The sequence below is a fragment of the Cherax quadricarinatus genome, chromosome 73 (assembly GCF_038502225.1).
Source record: "Cherax quadricarinatus isolate ZL_2023a chromosome 73, ASM3850222v1, whole genome shotgun sequence".
Taxonomy (NCBI): Eukaryota; Metazoa; Arthropoda; class Malacostraca; order Decapoda; family Parastacidae; genus Cherax; species Cherax quadricarinatus.
Window position 1 is genome coordinate 411,183 of NC_091364.1, and position 15,905 is coordinate 427,087.

The 15,905-nt window shown below is 40.4% G+C and overlaps 1 protein-coding gene across 2 annotated transcripts in view; it reads right to left on the reverse strand.

The window, feature by feature from the left end:
* Nucleotides 1-8,987: 8,987 nt before the first annotated feature.
* Nucleotides 8,988-15,905, reverse strand: part of LOC128701117 (protein YIPF1-like) — a 36,410-nt gene continuing 29,492 nt past the window's right edge. For both annotated transcript variants that reach the window (XM_070100512.1, XM_070100513.1), the window contains 2 exons: nucleotides 10,339-10,521; nucleotides 8,988-9,445 (listed from right to left, as the gene is read on the reverse strand). In XM_070100512.1, the coding sequence (XP_069956613.1) occupies nucleotides 9,053-9,445; nucleotides 10,339-10,521 (576 nt within the window). In that variant the 3' untranslated portion in view covers nucleotides 8,988-9,052. The remainder of the gene's footprint in view (nucleotides 9,446-10,338; nucleotides 10,522-15,905) is intronic.

A 15,905-nucleotide genomic window follows, 5' to 3' on the forward strand; every position in this document is an offset into this window, starting at 1 on the left:
CAAAAATAACCTAGTTGAGGAAAGGATAGATTAGAGAGTAATACAATACAAGTAGTGTTTGTCTGAGTTACTTAGTAACTTCGGAGAGGATGCCAACTGATTTGGAGACCTTTTTTATGTGCTGGATGTGGGTGTTAAATTTCAACTTGTCAAGGTACAGACCTAAGAATTTTCCATTGGTTTGTCTTGCAATGGAAGAACCATTAGCTGTTATATTTAGATGGACATTTGTAGCTCAGTTCCCAAGCATCATGTAGGTCTTGTCAATATTAAGATTGGGAGTTAGTGATGCAGACAAAATGTCTGCGAATGAATTTGTTTTTGAAGTGTAGGTGATCATTGGTCAATTTTATTGAAGCTGTGAAGACCGAAACACTTTATTAGTTTTTGTGATAATTTTTGATTAGTTTCAAATCTTTAACGCTGATCTGTCTAAATTTGTGGCAGCTTTGGATTAATGGACTGTGTAAATGATAATTTGTAAAATTTGACTTACCTGCTCTGTTGTCCTTGTCTTGATCAGAAAAGCATGCAAATTTAGCTTTCTTAAAAAAATCACATGTATTCCGAGAATTTTAAATAGATAACTGATAGTAAATAAGTAAGTTTATTCAGGTATACACATATAGTTACATAGATTATCATACATAGCAGCATATGTGCAGAGAACCTGGGATAACCCCAAAAAATCAGACAGTGACTTACTTCCATTGGGGAATTTTTTATTGATGTTATTGTTAGAGTCAAAACTAAGCGCTAAACCTGATGGTGTAATTGAAATTCGCAGGTTTAGTGAGCCTCATGAAGTATGACTGAGAAACCCACCCAGGGTGACGAAATATGACGCGGGAAACTCATCAATATACATGTATATGACAGGAAACCCCGTCCAGGACGACTAAATATATCGGGAAAACCGTCCAGGGCGACTTATGTACAACTTTTTTTTTCAGAATATGTACATACAGTATACTTTTGTACAATATTATTTTCTTCCGTAGGGAAGATAGTAACTAAAAACAAAATTTTTGAAGGGGTGGACCGGTATGCCAGCTGAAGGCCTCGGTCAGATGACCAAAAGCTCCAATGGCGGGTCATCATCTGACTAAGACGCGTCAGGAAACACTTGTCCTGTTTCCTGACGAACCTTACCTAACCTGACCTTAAATTATTATTATTATAATCAAGGGGGAAGCGCTAAACCCGGAGGATTATACAGCGCCTGGGGGGGGGGATGTGGAAGGCATTCAGGCTTAATTCGGGGAACTGGAGCACAGATCCAATAACCTAAATCAAGAGCCCCTCACCAACATCAAGGAACCTTCCTTGAGGGGACCTGACCTTAAAGAGTTTAGTTGATAACTTAAGAATGCGTTATTCAATAGGCTTCAAATTTTCAACTCTGGTGAACTATTGGGAATGGGATGTTATCAGATTTAATCCAGGAAAAAAAGTATGTATTATCATTATTACTACATTTATGTTGGAGCGCTAAACCCACAGGGGACATACAGCACCTAGGGAAATGGGGAGCATTCATGTTCAATCCAATTATTATTATTATTATAATCGTGGGGGAGCGCTAAACCGTAGGATTATACAGCGCCTGGGGAAGGGATGGAAGGTATTCAGGCTTAATTCAGGGAACTGGAGCACAGATCCAATTCCCTAGATCAAGAGCCCCTCACCAGCATCAAGGAACCTCCTTTGAGGGGTAGGTTTAATCCAAAGGGAGCATGAATACAATTCCTTAGATGAAGAGACCCTTACTGGCATCAAGGAACTTCTCAAAGGGAAAAGGCAAGTCCAGTTCGTTGGATCAAGAGTCCCTCACCACTGTCAAAGCACCCTCTTTGAAGGGAATTGATGTAGAGAATGAGTCAGTTGAAAAACCAAGTCTGCATTAATTAAAGGTGGGACCATCAGAGGAAAGAATACAAAGCAAGCAAGTCACTCAGGGTGTTAAGTGTCTGTTATAATTACGAGAGTGTTGAACCCAGAGGTGCCACATAGCACCTTGAATATGAGAAGTAATCTAGGTTGATTTAAAAAAAAATGTAATAATTTCTAAGATGAAAAGCTCTTCGTCAACATCGACACCCCCTTCAAGGAAGGAGGAAGGGGTAGCCAGGAAGGAGGAGGGGGTAGCCAGGAAGGAGGAGGGGGTAGCCAGGAAGGAGGAGGGGGTAGCCAGGAAGGAGGAGGGGGTAGCCAGGAAGGAGGAGGGGGTAGCCAGTTTATATCCATGGCAAAAGAGAAAGAAGAGTGCTAAACATTATTACATTAATGAGAATGATTAATTTTATACAGCCTGGTTGACTAGGCAAGTACCAGATAAGCATGGCCCAAGGCTGGGCTCTGGGTCATACATCAGTTATATTCATGGAGGAAATGCTAAACTCACAGCATCTGAAGAAATCTGACCCCTCAAGGAAGGTTCCTTGATGCTGGTGAGGGGCTCTTGATCTAGGGAATTTGATGTTCTCCAGTTCCCTGAATTAAACCTGAATACCTTCCACATCCCCCCTCAGGCCCTGTATAATCTTACGGGTTTAGCGCTTCCCCTTGATAATAATAATAATGGGGAAATGGGAGATAATCACATTCAATCAAAGAACAGAGGATCAGGACCAGCTCTGTGGATTGCAAGCCCCTTATGCATCAAGGTACCTCTGTCATCGGTCCCTTGCTCCAGAACCCATCACAGGCATCAGCCCTTCCTAAATGGAAAAAGGCATCTGAAAATAAGTGCTCTGATGAACAGGACCATCCAAGATATATATTCCAATGACTCAGTTTTCAGGATTATTAAAATCATGGGGAAGCACTAAACCTGTAGGATTATAGTGCCTGTGGAGGGGGGATGGAGGGTATTCAGGCCTAATTCAGGGAACTGGAGCACAGATCCAATTCCCTAGATCAAGAGCCCCTCACCAGCATCAAGGAAGCTCCCTTGAGGGGTCAGTTTTCAGGAGCAATTCACCCCAGCATTCTTTCTTGAGTATTATTCTTATAATCACTAAGTGCTAAACCCAGAATGGGCCATACACCTATTATATTAATTTTATGCATTTAACCTCTGTGCATCTTACATTATAATCAAAACTAAGTGCTAAACCCATCAGGGTCATACAGCAGTTCCCACTACCTTTTTATTTCTACCTTTACTAGTGGTGAACATCAAAATGGTATACAATACCGACAGGTTGGTAGGTAAGACACATAGGCAACAGTTAGGCAACTTTATTCCGAAACGTTTCGCCTACAGAGTAGGCTTCTTCAGTCGAATACAGAAAGTAGGCAGGAACAGTAGAGATGTGAAGACGATGTAATCAGTCCATCACCCTTGAAGTCGTAGAATTTGAGGTTGTCAGTCCCTCAGCCTGGAGAAGTTCACTTCCATAGTCAGGAACTATCTCCAGGCTGAGGGACTGACAACCTCAAATTCTACGACTTCAAGGGTGATGGACTGATTACATCGTCTTCACATCTCTACTGTTCCTGCCTACTTTCTGTATTCGACTGAAGAAGCCTACTCTGTAGGCGAAACGTTTCGGAATAAAGTTGCCTAACTGTTGCCTATGTGTCTTATTTACTAATGGTACATACTTGTTATTTTCGAATTTACCACAGTACAGCGCTTTGAATTTGTTTTCTGTACTAGTAGTTCATTCTCAATTTTCTTTCTATACCTATAAAATCTTGTCTTTGTTCTCTTGGTAGGATTTTACATAAATCAGCTTCCCTTCTCTAGAAGAAACAATGGATAACAAAAACAGACACAACTTTGCATTTTTAATATATCCTTTCAGTATACAGCACTTCTATCCTTTTCTGGTAGGAGCCTTCCCACCCAGTGGTGGGGTAGGGGAGCCCAAGATGCTCATGATGATTCAGTATATTAGGACAAATGTATCTCCACCTTATGCATGCCAATATATGAAGTTCTTACCTCTGCAAATGATAATGAATATGTTTTCTTTTCTGGAGCATCATGACTGCATACAAAATAGCCAATAAAAAAAAATACTGTATGTAATAAGCATATGTATTTGTGTGTATACTTAATTAACTATTTGAGTTCGTGGAAAATGAGGTCTAAGTTCTTGGTCCCATGTCAAATTTCTACAGACTGATGCGATACACCTGCCATATCTATTTTTGTACCCATGTATGGAATACACTATAATCTACCTCTTAGCATCTACAATTCAAACCCTTTTTGATACCATCCACAGATGAGTTATACCATCACTCTCAGATCTTTGGGGAAACACTTCCTACAGTATGTGGTGTAGTTACTATAGTTAAATCTCTTGGCATGGCCTGGGATGTTACTGACAAGGGTTTACAGTCTAGTTGCAGTGAGGTATAAAATTTGTAAAATCTAACAATGTTATTTGAAACTTTGAGAATTAAATAGAAAACAAAGAGGCACTTTTAGGATGAAGGAGTAACTAATGGAGTTCTACAAGAATTGATATGGAGCCCCATGTTGTTCCCAGAATACATTTGTAACCGAATTACAGAAATGAACTCCTACATTATGCTTGCCTGCAGATGTTAAAATAATGAGAATTTTTTTTTTTCTTTTTTTCAACAAGTCGGCCGTCTTCCACCGAGGCAGGGTGACCCAAAAAAGAAAGAAAATCCCCAAAAAGAAAATACTTTCATCATCATTCAACACTTTCACCACACTCGCACATTATCACTGTTTTTGCAGAGGTGCTCAGAATACAACAGTTTAGAAGCATACACATATAAAGATACACAACATATCCCTCCAAACTGCCAATATCCCAAACCCCTCCTTTAAAGTGCAAGCATTGTACTTCCCATTTCCAGGACTCAAGTCCGACTATATGAAAATAACCGGTTTCCCTGAATCCCTTCACTAAATATTACCCTGCTCACACTCCAACAGATCGTCAGGTCCCAAGTACCATTCGTCTCCATTCACTCCTATCTAACACGCTCACGCACGCTTGCTGGAAGTCCAAGCCCCTTGCTCACAAAACCTCCTTTACCCCCTCTCTCCAACCCTTTCGAGGACGACCCCTACCCCGCCTTCCTTCCCCTATAGATTTATATGCTTTCCATGTCATTCTACTTTGATCCATTCTCTCTAAATGACCAAACCACCTCAACAAATAATGAGAATATAAACTGAAAAAGGATGAGAAGAAGCTACAGAAGACATGGACAGACTTCAGGAATAATCAAATGGTTACTGGTAGTAATCAAAGCAAAAACAAAGATATGTAGCTGAGAGATGAGGAAAGGAGAGCAAAGTCAGTGCCATCTGGGAAGGAAAAAACCTTACAAAGTTAAAGAAGTCCTTGGAATGACCACTAAATAATCATTAAACCTATCCAGTGAAGTGTCCACAAGCAAAATAACATCAACATCATAGATTATGCTTGCAAACACAGAACAAAAGGGAGCATTAACAGTGATGGAAAGCAAAAGCAAATAAATTACAAAGAATGCAAACACTAATTATGTTGCTAGAGGACCAGAGAATAAAGAGGATATAATTTTTATACAAGAGACTTCCAGTATGCAAGTGTGAGCATATTAGATAGGAGTGAGTGGAGGCAAGTGATTTTTATGAGGAGTTGATGTGCTGTTGGAGTGTGAGCAAGGAAAATTTATGGAGAGATTCAGGTAATCGGTAGTTGGACTCAAGTCCTGGAGGTGGGAAGCACAGCACCTGCACTCTTAATTCAAGAGGGATGGGGATACTGCAAGTGGGAGGGACACCTGAGCTGTAATGTCAGTGCACCTCTGGCAAGATAGTCATGGAATGAGTGATGGTGAAAGTATTTCTTCTTTTTCAATTAATCCTACCTCAGTGGGAGACAGCTGTTGTGTTAAAAAAAAAAACAATAAAAGAACTATCCAAAAGGTCCACTGGGATAGCAGGAAACATTTTTCAAAGTAGAAGGAAATGGAGTGAACTAAACAACGATAAAGTGGAGGTAGACCTCATAAAAGATATAAAAAATAGATACAACAGGGGTAATTCACATCATTTACAATGTGGATGAATTTGGTAGGGTGTGCAAAAGAAGAAAATTAAAGGTGAATACAGGAAAGAGTAAGGTTATGAGGATAACAAAAAGATTAGGTGATGAAAGATTGAATATCAGATTGGAGGGAGAGAGTATGGAGGAGGTGAATGTATTCAGATATTTGGGAGTGGACGTGTCAGCGGATGGGTCTATGAAAGATGAGGTGAATCATAGAATTGATGAGGGAAAAAGAGTGAGTGGTGCACTTAGGAGTCTGTGGAGACAAAGAACTTTGTCCTTGGAGGCAAAGAGGGGAATGTATGAGAGTATAGTTTTACCAACGCTCTTATATGGGTGTGAAGCGTGGGTGATGAATGTTGCAGCGAGGAGAAGGCTGGAGGCAGTGGAGATGTCATGTCTGAGGGCAATGTGTGGTGTGAATATAATGCAGAGAATTCGTAGTTTGGAAGTTAGGAGGAGGTGCGGGATTACCAAAACTGTTGTCCAGAGGGCTGAGGAAGGGTTGTTGAGGTGGTTCGGACATGTAGAGAGAATGGAGCGAAACAGAATGACTTCAAGAGTGTATCAGTCTGTAGTGGAAGGAAGGCGGGGTAGGGGTCGGCCTAGGAAGGGTTGGAGGGAGGGGGTAAAGGAGGTTTTGTGTGCGAGGGGCTTGGACTTCCAGCAGGCATGCGTGAGCGTGTTTGATAGGAGTGAATGGAGACAAATGGTTTTTAATACTTGACGTGCTGTTGGAGTGTGAGCAAAGTAACATTTATGAAGGGATTCAGGGAAACCGGCAGGCCGGACTTGAGTCCTGGAGATGGGAAGTACAGTGCCTGCACTCTGAAGGAGGGGTGTTAATGTTGCAGTTTAAAAACTGTAGTGTAAAGCACCCTTCTGGCAAGACAGTGATGGAGTGAATGATGGTGAAAGTTTTTCTTTTTCGGGCCACCCTGCCTTGGTGGGAATCGGCCGGTGTGATAATAAAAAAAAAAAAGAAAAAATTTATATAATGTAAATATTGTATCCTAAGATATTCATAGCATTTTCAATAAAAACTAATACATTATGCTCAACCATCACAGTGACTGGAGAGTTAATATTATAGTACATCATTTATCTGGTGATTAGTTATTTGGCATTTAACAACATTCAGTGATCTTATTTAATGTTGAACCTAAGCAGATAATGTTACAAAGGAATGTTCAGCAAAAAAGAATCATAGAAATTGTGTGATCATCCAATGTAGTTGACAACTGGTCCACCCTCTAGACTCTAGAGGGTGGACCAGTCAAATTATCATTTATCTGGTATCCTCTAGAGTCTAGAGGATACCAGATAAATGATAATTTGCTGTAATAATAATAAAATAACTTTTGAAAAAACAATTAAGCATCAATCAACCAAGCATTTGGTGCCGAAGTCCTCACAACCCTCATGTAAACACACCTAAACCCAAATATAGTACAAGTATCAAATTACCACAATAGTTTAAATTTCTAAGTACAGTACAATGATCAGTAATCATGGGGTTGTCCACCATATTATTATGCAAAACAGTAATGTATAGTATATCACTGATTAAGATCTTGATCCTAATTTTTCTTATGAAAGCTTTATTTAAACAAATCAAAAGTAAAATATTTGGCATATAGTTATGTAAGTTAAAGCAAGAAATACTAGTTATGCAAAAATATTATTGAAAAAATACAAGAAGTCCCAACTTGCAAGCACCCAAAAGTTATACACATCCACACCTACAAATGAGGAATTTTTGCAACTACCTTAATTAGATTTATAACTGCCAAGTTGCAGCAGAAACAATGCTGTATAACCATCCTGGTTTTTCTAAATTATTACAGTGGAACCTTGGTTTTCGTTTTTAATTCATTCCAGAGAGTCTGGTGAAAACCAAATTCGACAAAAACTAAAGCAATATTTCCCATAAGAAATAATGTAAATCCAATTAATCCATTCCAGACACCCAAAAATATTAACAAAAAATACATTTTATAGAGAATAACTAAAGTTTTACATGCAGAAAACAGTGAGAAATATAAAGCACTAATTTTAATGGATAAATGAACATTTAAATGTTTTACCTTTATTGAAGACTCTTGTTGGCGTATGAAAGACAGCGAAGAGGGAAAAGGGAGGAGAGAGTATTGTTTGGAAGGGTAATCCTCTTCCATAAGGATTTCAGGTGTCAAGACCCTACCCGGGGTTACTTCCCTTTTTTAGTCTTTCACTGGCACTAGGACCAGCTTGAGAGTCACTGTACTCATCGCACAAAAAATCTGTCCAAAGAGGTCTGTTTCTGGCGTCTCTTAAGATTTGCCTAAAATGGGACACGGTACTGTACATCCTGGTGAGATCGACCACACATATGCCACTTTCATACTTTTCTAAAAGTTCTTTCTTGAATTCTATAGTATTTCTCACCTTCATCAAAGGGTTGGCACTTGGAACTTTCTTTGGCCCCATGGTGGCTTATTTAGCAGTTGTACTCAATAAACAAGCACAAAAAACACGCAGGGTAATGTTCACTCGACAAGTAATGAAGCCAGACTGACTCAGAATGCATGTGTGGGATGCTTTGTGAGAGCAGGTGCATGGACACGTTCAGTACAGCGGATGAAAACCAAGGTGACGAATGAAAAGTGGGACAATATTTTGATGAAAAGTCGTCGAAATCCAAATTCGATGAAAACCAGGGCAAACGAAAACCTAGGTTCAACAGTATTCTGTACAACTAGTTTATAAGTTGATAACCTCCTGCACCTAAGAACTTTCACTTGTTTACACACGTCTTTGAAGGACGTACAAATGCAGGAAAACCTTGGGTACCTATTATTTTGTCACTGGTATTTTTCATAGTTAAATAAAGAACACATCACTTAGCTCCCAACAGCAAACTCTAGACACAAAATACACAGCTTACCAAGTCATTTGTGCAAGAAAAACTCATAATGCCATGAATAATTGTTTATTTAGCTTCCAAATATATAATACACATACCTACATAGAATAAATTATTAGGCAGTTGCCTTTGTTGCATTTACACTTCCTTTTACACTAACAGAGGTCTGGGTGTAATCTTTCTGTTTATTACCCATGTCTATGTGCTTTTTCTGTTTATCCACTCCTCTCTCCTCTTTTAGCTTCTGTTTGACATCAATCACATCTCTCTCTTCTTTTTTATCTTTATTGATCTCACTCTTGCCTTTGTCTACATCTACATTTTGTTTCTTTTTGCTGTCACTTGCATCCTTACTCTCTGCTTTAGAAACATTTTTCTTATCTTCAACTAATGAACCTCCTGGACCTGCTTCTACTTCTGGCTTGGGTGATACTGGCAGAAGATTGGACGAATTGCCAGCGGTATTACTAAGAGGAACTTTTGCTGATGGGGCAGTGAAGAAATACAGCTAAAAGAAGAATATTTATATTATTATTATTAGAAAGAATAAAAAGGCACAATACCATGACTGGAATAATATACAAATAACCCACAAGTTATCTGTGTATTATTGTTTTTATTGTTAATTTGTATAGAAACAGAGTACATACATATACTAATTTTTTTTTACTTCAACAGCAGCCTACTACCAATATAGGGTGACTCAAATGACGAAACATTCACCATCATTCAATCAATCTCTTGTCTTGCCAGACATGTGTTGACATCACAATTCAGATTACCCTTTGACTGCAACATCCCCTTCTCTCCTTCAGAATGCAAACAGCTAACCAGTTTTTCTGAATCCCTTCATGAATGTTACCTTGCTCACACTCCAACAGCACTTCCATTAAAAACTGCTTGTCTTCATTCATTCCTTTCTAATAAGCTTACACAAACATCCTGGATGCTAAAGTCCCTAAAACTCAAAGCCTCTTATTACCACCTTTCTCCAATGTTTCTGGGATGACCTCTACCCCTCCTACCTTCCTTCCCAGATTTATACACAATCTTCATCCTCCTAGCTCTCTCAGTCTCCTGCCAAGGCAGGGTGACCCAGAGAAGAAAACATACTCATCATCATTCATTCAATGACTGTCTTGACAGAAGTGTACAGACAATTCACATTACCCTCCAATATCTTTTATATTTAAAATGAAAATTATAATTTTAAATGAAAAGGGATATTTGCTGTTTGGAGGTACAACTGAACTGTCGTATCCGTGTGCCTTTGAAAGACAGTGATAATGTGAATGATGGTGAAAGTGTTTCTTTTTTGGGTCACCCTGCCTCAGTGGGAAATGGCCAACATATTAAAATAAAAATATGCAAATATTAAACTGTAGCTGACTTTGTGCTTACCATAAAACCAAGTGCAAGTGTAGCATGAAGCACCAGAATGAACACAGCGATACTAATGGCAACTTTTTTGGTATCATGTGAGAGAGACGGCCACACTGTGCGTACCAAAACACTGCCACTCAGTACTGGAGCAACTATGGCAAGGCACCATTTAAACCAATCTTGTGGTACCATCCACAAAATCTGAAAATTAAATTTAAGTAAATAAACACAATTATGGTAAATTAAACAACAAAAAAAAAGTGGTATTTTTAACCTATCTTTTTCCTCTTTATACAGTAGTGCAGAATACTGGCTAAGAGCTGCTATCCTACTTCAGCTTATTTCATAGACCAAATCTTAGGTACATGTACTGCCACTTTTCCCACGATGAGACTCTCAAGAGTTTACCAATACCCAGGTAACTGTTCATTTCCTTTAGTACTGAGCTTTTAACCATTATTATCTTTTATTTAATTGCATTATGTTAACCCTTTCGAGGTCTAAAGGCCAAATTTCAAAGTGTGCACCAGTGTTCAAGAATTTTAACCCTTTCAGGGTCCGTCCCGTAGATCTACGGCTTTTCAGTGAGTGTCCAAACCGTAGATCTACGCCAAAATTCTAGCGCCGTCAAATTTAGCGCGAAAGCGCTCATAGGCCTACATGTGAGAATGGGTCTGCGCCGTAAACAAAAAATCTAGGCGCCTGGATAGCATTGTGGGAACGCCGGCTCATTCACCCTTGTTCACCATGCCTCGTCGCAAATCAGCTCTCACTCCCCGGAAAATTGGGACTCTCCTCTTCCTGTCTGATAGTTCTGACACTGATGGAAGTGGAAATGAAGACGAATTCTACGGCTTTGATAAGTTAGTGACCGAAAATAATGACCAGGATATCGATAATAGTGCAGAAAACCCCGACGATCCTCAACCTTCTACCTCTGGTGTGGGCACTCGTGACTCACGGTCAGGTGTTCCTAAACGTAAGAGAAAACTAATATTTTCCCGTGGCCAGGCCTCTGACTTCAGTAATGACGATGATTCTGACGTGGATTGTGATTTTATTGCGCTCGACGATCATTCGAGTAGTGATAGTGAGGAAACATATTCACCAGTGAAGCGTCGGTATGTTCGCCGCCGCATGCGCTCGGGTAGTGTACCCTATGCTGTGCCCAGGGGACGGAGTACATCCCGGAGTACATCCCGTGGCCCTACACCCGTTTTAGGTAGTGATAGTGAGGATGATGTGGCTACACTTGGCATGGATGGGCCACAGGCATCAGTGGATGGTGTTAGTGGTGCTGGTGGTGGTAGTGGCACCGCCATGCGTGACTCACTGTGCCACGCGGGGACCCACGCTGCTGACTCATCAGTTCAAGGACAAAGCGGAGCGTCAGCCACCAGCCCGCCACAACCACCCGTACAACCAGCCTATGATGTCCAGTATCCACAAGCAAACCGTATGTGGGATTGGCAGCAAAATCCCAATTTTGTTCCCAACCCTCACCACTTTGATGACTCTCAAGTGGAATTCTACCTACCTGTCCCCTTGGAACCACAACCAATGAACTGGAATTCTTTGAATTATTCTTTGACCAGCCATTGATGGAAATTATTGCCAGGGAAAGTAATAAGTATTTTCAGTACACCATGGCAAATACGATCTTATCACCACAGTCAAGACTACACAGGTGGAAAGAGACGACTGTTGCAGAAATGTATTTGCTTTTTGCAACAATAATGCTTATGCCTCATGTCTATAAGCATAATATAAAAGCATACTGGTCCACAGATCGGCTAATTTGTACCCCATCCTTCAGTGAAATAATACCAGTGAACAGGTTTATCTTACTGTTACGTATGTTGCACTTCTCTGACAAAACCAGGCCTGACAGAAGTGACAGGTTATACAAGATTAGAAATGTTTTCATGTATCTCAAACAAAAGTTCAGGATATACTTTTATCCATTCAAGAATCTTGTAATTGACGAGTCTTTGATTTTGTTCAAAGGTAGACTGTCATTCAAGCAGTATATACCGAGCAAGAGGAACCGCTTTGGTATAAAATTGTTTGTACTCTGTGATTGTGACAGTGGCCTGGTGTTGGATATTGTTGTATACACGGGTAGTAAAACATTGAAAGATACCAAGATGTTATTGGGTATCTCAGGTGACGTAGTGAGAAACATGATGGCACCTTATCTTGGTAAGGGCCATACATTATATACCGATAACTGGTACACAAGCCCATTACTCAGTGATTTCATGCGAGTGAACAAGACAGATGTGTGTGGCACAGTGCGTTCTAATCGTAAACATATGCCCAGGCTCAACGCAGGTGTTCTTGGTGATGACGTGCAGGTGTTTACTGCCAATGACATCATGGCATTACGGTGGCATGACAAATGAGATGTCACATTGTTGACAACCATTCACCGTAATGAAATGCAAGACAGTGGCAAAGTTGATCGAGTGACTAATGAACGTATTCGAAAACCAGTGTCAGTGATTGATTATACACAAAACATGCGCTTGGTTGACAAGTGTGACATGCAGATTGGTTTTGTTGACTGTGTTCGTAAGAGTTACAAGTGGTACATGAAACTTTTCTTCCATCTCATGGACATTTCAATGCTGAATGCATATAGTATGTACCAAATAAAGACTGGTAACAGACCACCGTATGGTGAATTTTGTTTGTCCGTTGTCAGACAACTCATAATGAAGTACCAGGTAACAACACCTGCAATACAACATGGTCCTCGAATTCATCACAATAAACCCAAGCGTTTGAGGAGAGAAGGTGATCATTTCATAATACAGCTTCCTTCAACTCAAAAGAAATTTGCTCAGAAGAGATGCATTGTCTGTGCACAAACAAAACGACGGCAACAAAGACGCAAAGACACTCGGTTTATGTGTGAGGAATGTAAGGTGCCTCTGTGCATGGTGCCTTGTTTCAAGGAGTTCCACAAGCTCCAGCAGTTCTAAAACCATGTCCAGTGATTGTAAATATGTAAATATATGATAGAACATTAGTATTATACAATATTTGTGCATGTTTATTGTAATAAACAAAAGTGGTAAACAATAATATGATAATAACTTTAGTGCGGTTATTGTGTTCAATACAGTGAGTATATATATATCAATTATATACAGTATTGGTCTCTCAGGCCCCAAATGTTAGTAGGAGTAGAAAAAAATTGGAAAAGAAAAGAAAAAAACAACTAAAACAACAAAATAATATAATACGCGTATGTGGAATTCGTCGATGTTGCCACCACCACATCGTTTTCTATAAACTTCTTGGCACTGTATCTCGGTAAGTACTGATCAGATTCTAATTTTTTTTGTTTTATTACCTTCACAAAAATATGCTCTTTAATTCTGTAAGAAAAAATAATTTTTTTTTTCAAAATTTCTTGGACACTGGTGCGTGACTTCAGATTTTGGCCTTGGACCCTGAAAGGGTTAAAAAAATAATTTTGTTATTTTTTCTTACGAAATGGTAGAGATCTTTTTCTGAAGGTAATAAAACAAAAAGTACGAAATTTGATGGAAAATTGACGAAATTATGCTCTCGCGAATTTTGATGTCAGTGATATTTACGCATTGGCGATTTTGCCAACTTTGACTCCCATTTTAGGCCAATTATATTACTCTAGTTGACCAAATTCTTAGCTTTTTCACTAGTATTACTTCTATTCTATCGACTGAGCACAAGAAATCACCAAGTCAACTGTTTCAACAAAATAAAGTGATCGGAAATTGGTAATTTGGCCAATTTAATGCAAAGTTCAAAATATTCTAATTACAAAATAGAGTCCAGAATAAACAATGCAGGCATTCCTGGAACTAAACTAACATTTCCTCTGTTCATTAGTTACGTTTTCAGGCTTTACAAATGAATTCCATTTTTATTTTTTATTCACATAATGAATTTTTATTCAAACCAAAAAATAGAAGATTTACTGTTATGCAATACTGTAATAATTGTATAAATATTATCACCACTTTTGTGAACGTATATTAGCTCCACCAGCTGGCGTGTATTAGACGTGTGGGATCATTTGTTTACTCTTGAACATCGGCAAAAATTTAACATTTCTGCTATTTTGAGCTCAGTTTCAACCCATTTCCATTACTAAAACCAATCAAAATTATCCCTATTGTAGACAGCCTGTACTGTCTGCGCAGACAGCCCCTGCTGTCTGCCAGCTTAGTTCATATTTCGTGCCATGCTGGTGCTGCCACCTAGAGGCCTTGCCACTTCAGTATGCCCAGACTTGCCTCACCCTCACTCACACAGCGGCCTAGCAGCAAGACACAAGGCCTCCCAGCTCTCTCTCGTGGGATGGCCCTGCCCGGGCCATGGGCACAAACACACAAGCCTGTGTACCCACCACGACTTAACAATAAACGAAGAAGCCTCCGAAGAAGACGTCTATCATTTAACCACCCGCTTGCAGCACCTACCAAACAAGCCCGTTAAACTGGTACCAGCGGTGGTCACAGCAGTGTGTTTGCCCAAAGCAAGGAAGGAAGAGGGATGAAGTCATCTTCACTTCATCATCCCATGCAAGAAGCATCCGTCTCTCAAGTTATCCTGATGTCGTGTCTGCACGTTTGAGCATCCAGACACAGGTACAAGCAGGATCCAGGCCGAAATTTGCCGAAATTCTCCGAGAATTGTAAGTGGCATCACAGTGACCCCACGCTACAGTGACTCCACGCTACAGTGTCCCACGCTGTTTCTCAAGTCACGTGTTCAGCGTCACTTGTATGTTGTTGTTGTTCAGCTCAGTACAGCCGTTTCAGCAAGCCAGAGGTGAGTTTTGTGGTGATTTCTGCGTCCAGTGTGAGTTCTCTATGTATTTGTGGGTGGGGGAGGAGAGGAGAGGAAGTGGCTGTTCCTCACCTTGCCCATGCTCACCCTACTCACGCTCACCCGTCTACCATACACCACTCACCACTGCCCACTCCCTCTGCTGTGTTTTCTGCTGTTTTCCATGTGAATTCATTGCCAGAGCTGTGTATCCGAGTGCCCGAGGCCACTCGAAGCTACGTGGACCAGCATGCCACGTAGATCACGACACCACGTGGATCGCGACGCCACGTGGGTGTGGGCGATGTCACGTGGATCTACCAGCCACGTGAGTTACCAGATGTCCCAAGGCCTCATGCTGTGGTCTGCTGCCCGCATCACATTGACGTCACCCACGATGCTGCCCGACTTCATGACGTCACGATGTCTGCTGACGTCACCTCACGATGTCTGCCTGACGTCACCTCGAGATGTCTGCTGACGTCACAGTCCTGCTGACGTCACCTCGCGACATCACGCCTGACATCACATGATGTCACCATCGAGTGTTCAGTAATTATTTCAGTATTGTCGAGAAGATCGAGAGAAGATATATGTCGTGTGTTAATTAATTCCTCTCAGTCAGTGTTCTCACATTTTAGTATGTCTTAGTGTCAGTTTTGTGCACAGAAAAGCATCATTTGCTAGTTTAAGCCATGTTGTACCGCGGTGTGTGTAAAGTTTCCGTGTGTCCAGTGAGGTCTGAGCCAGACCTGAGTAGC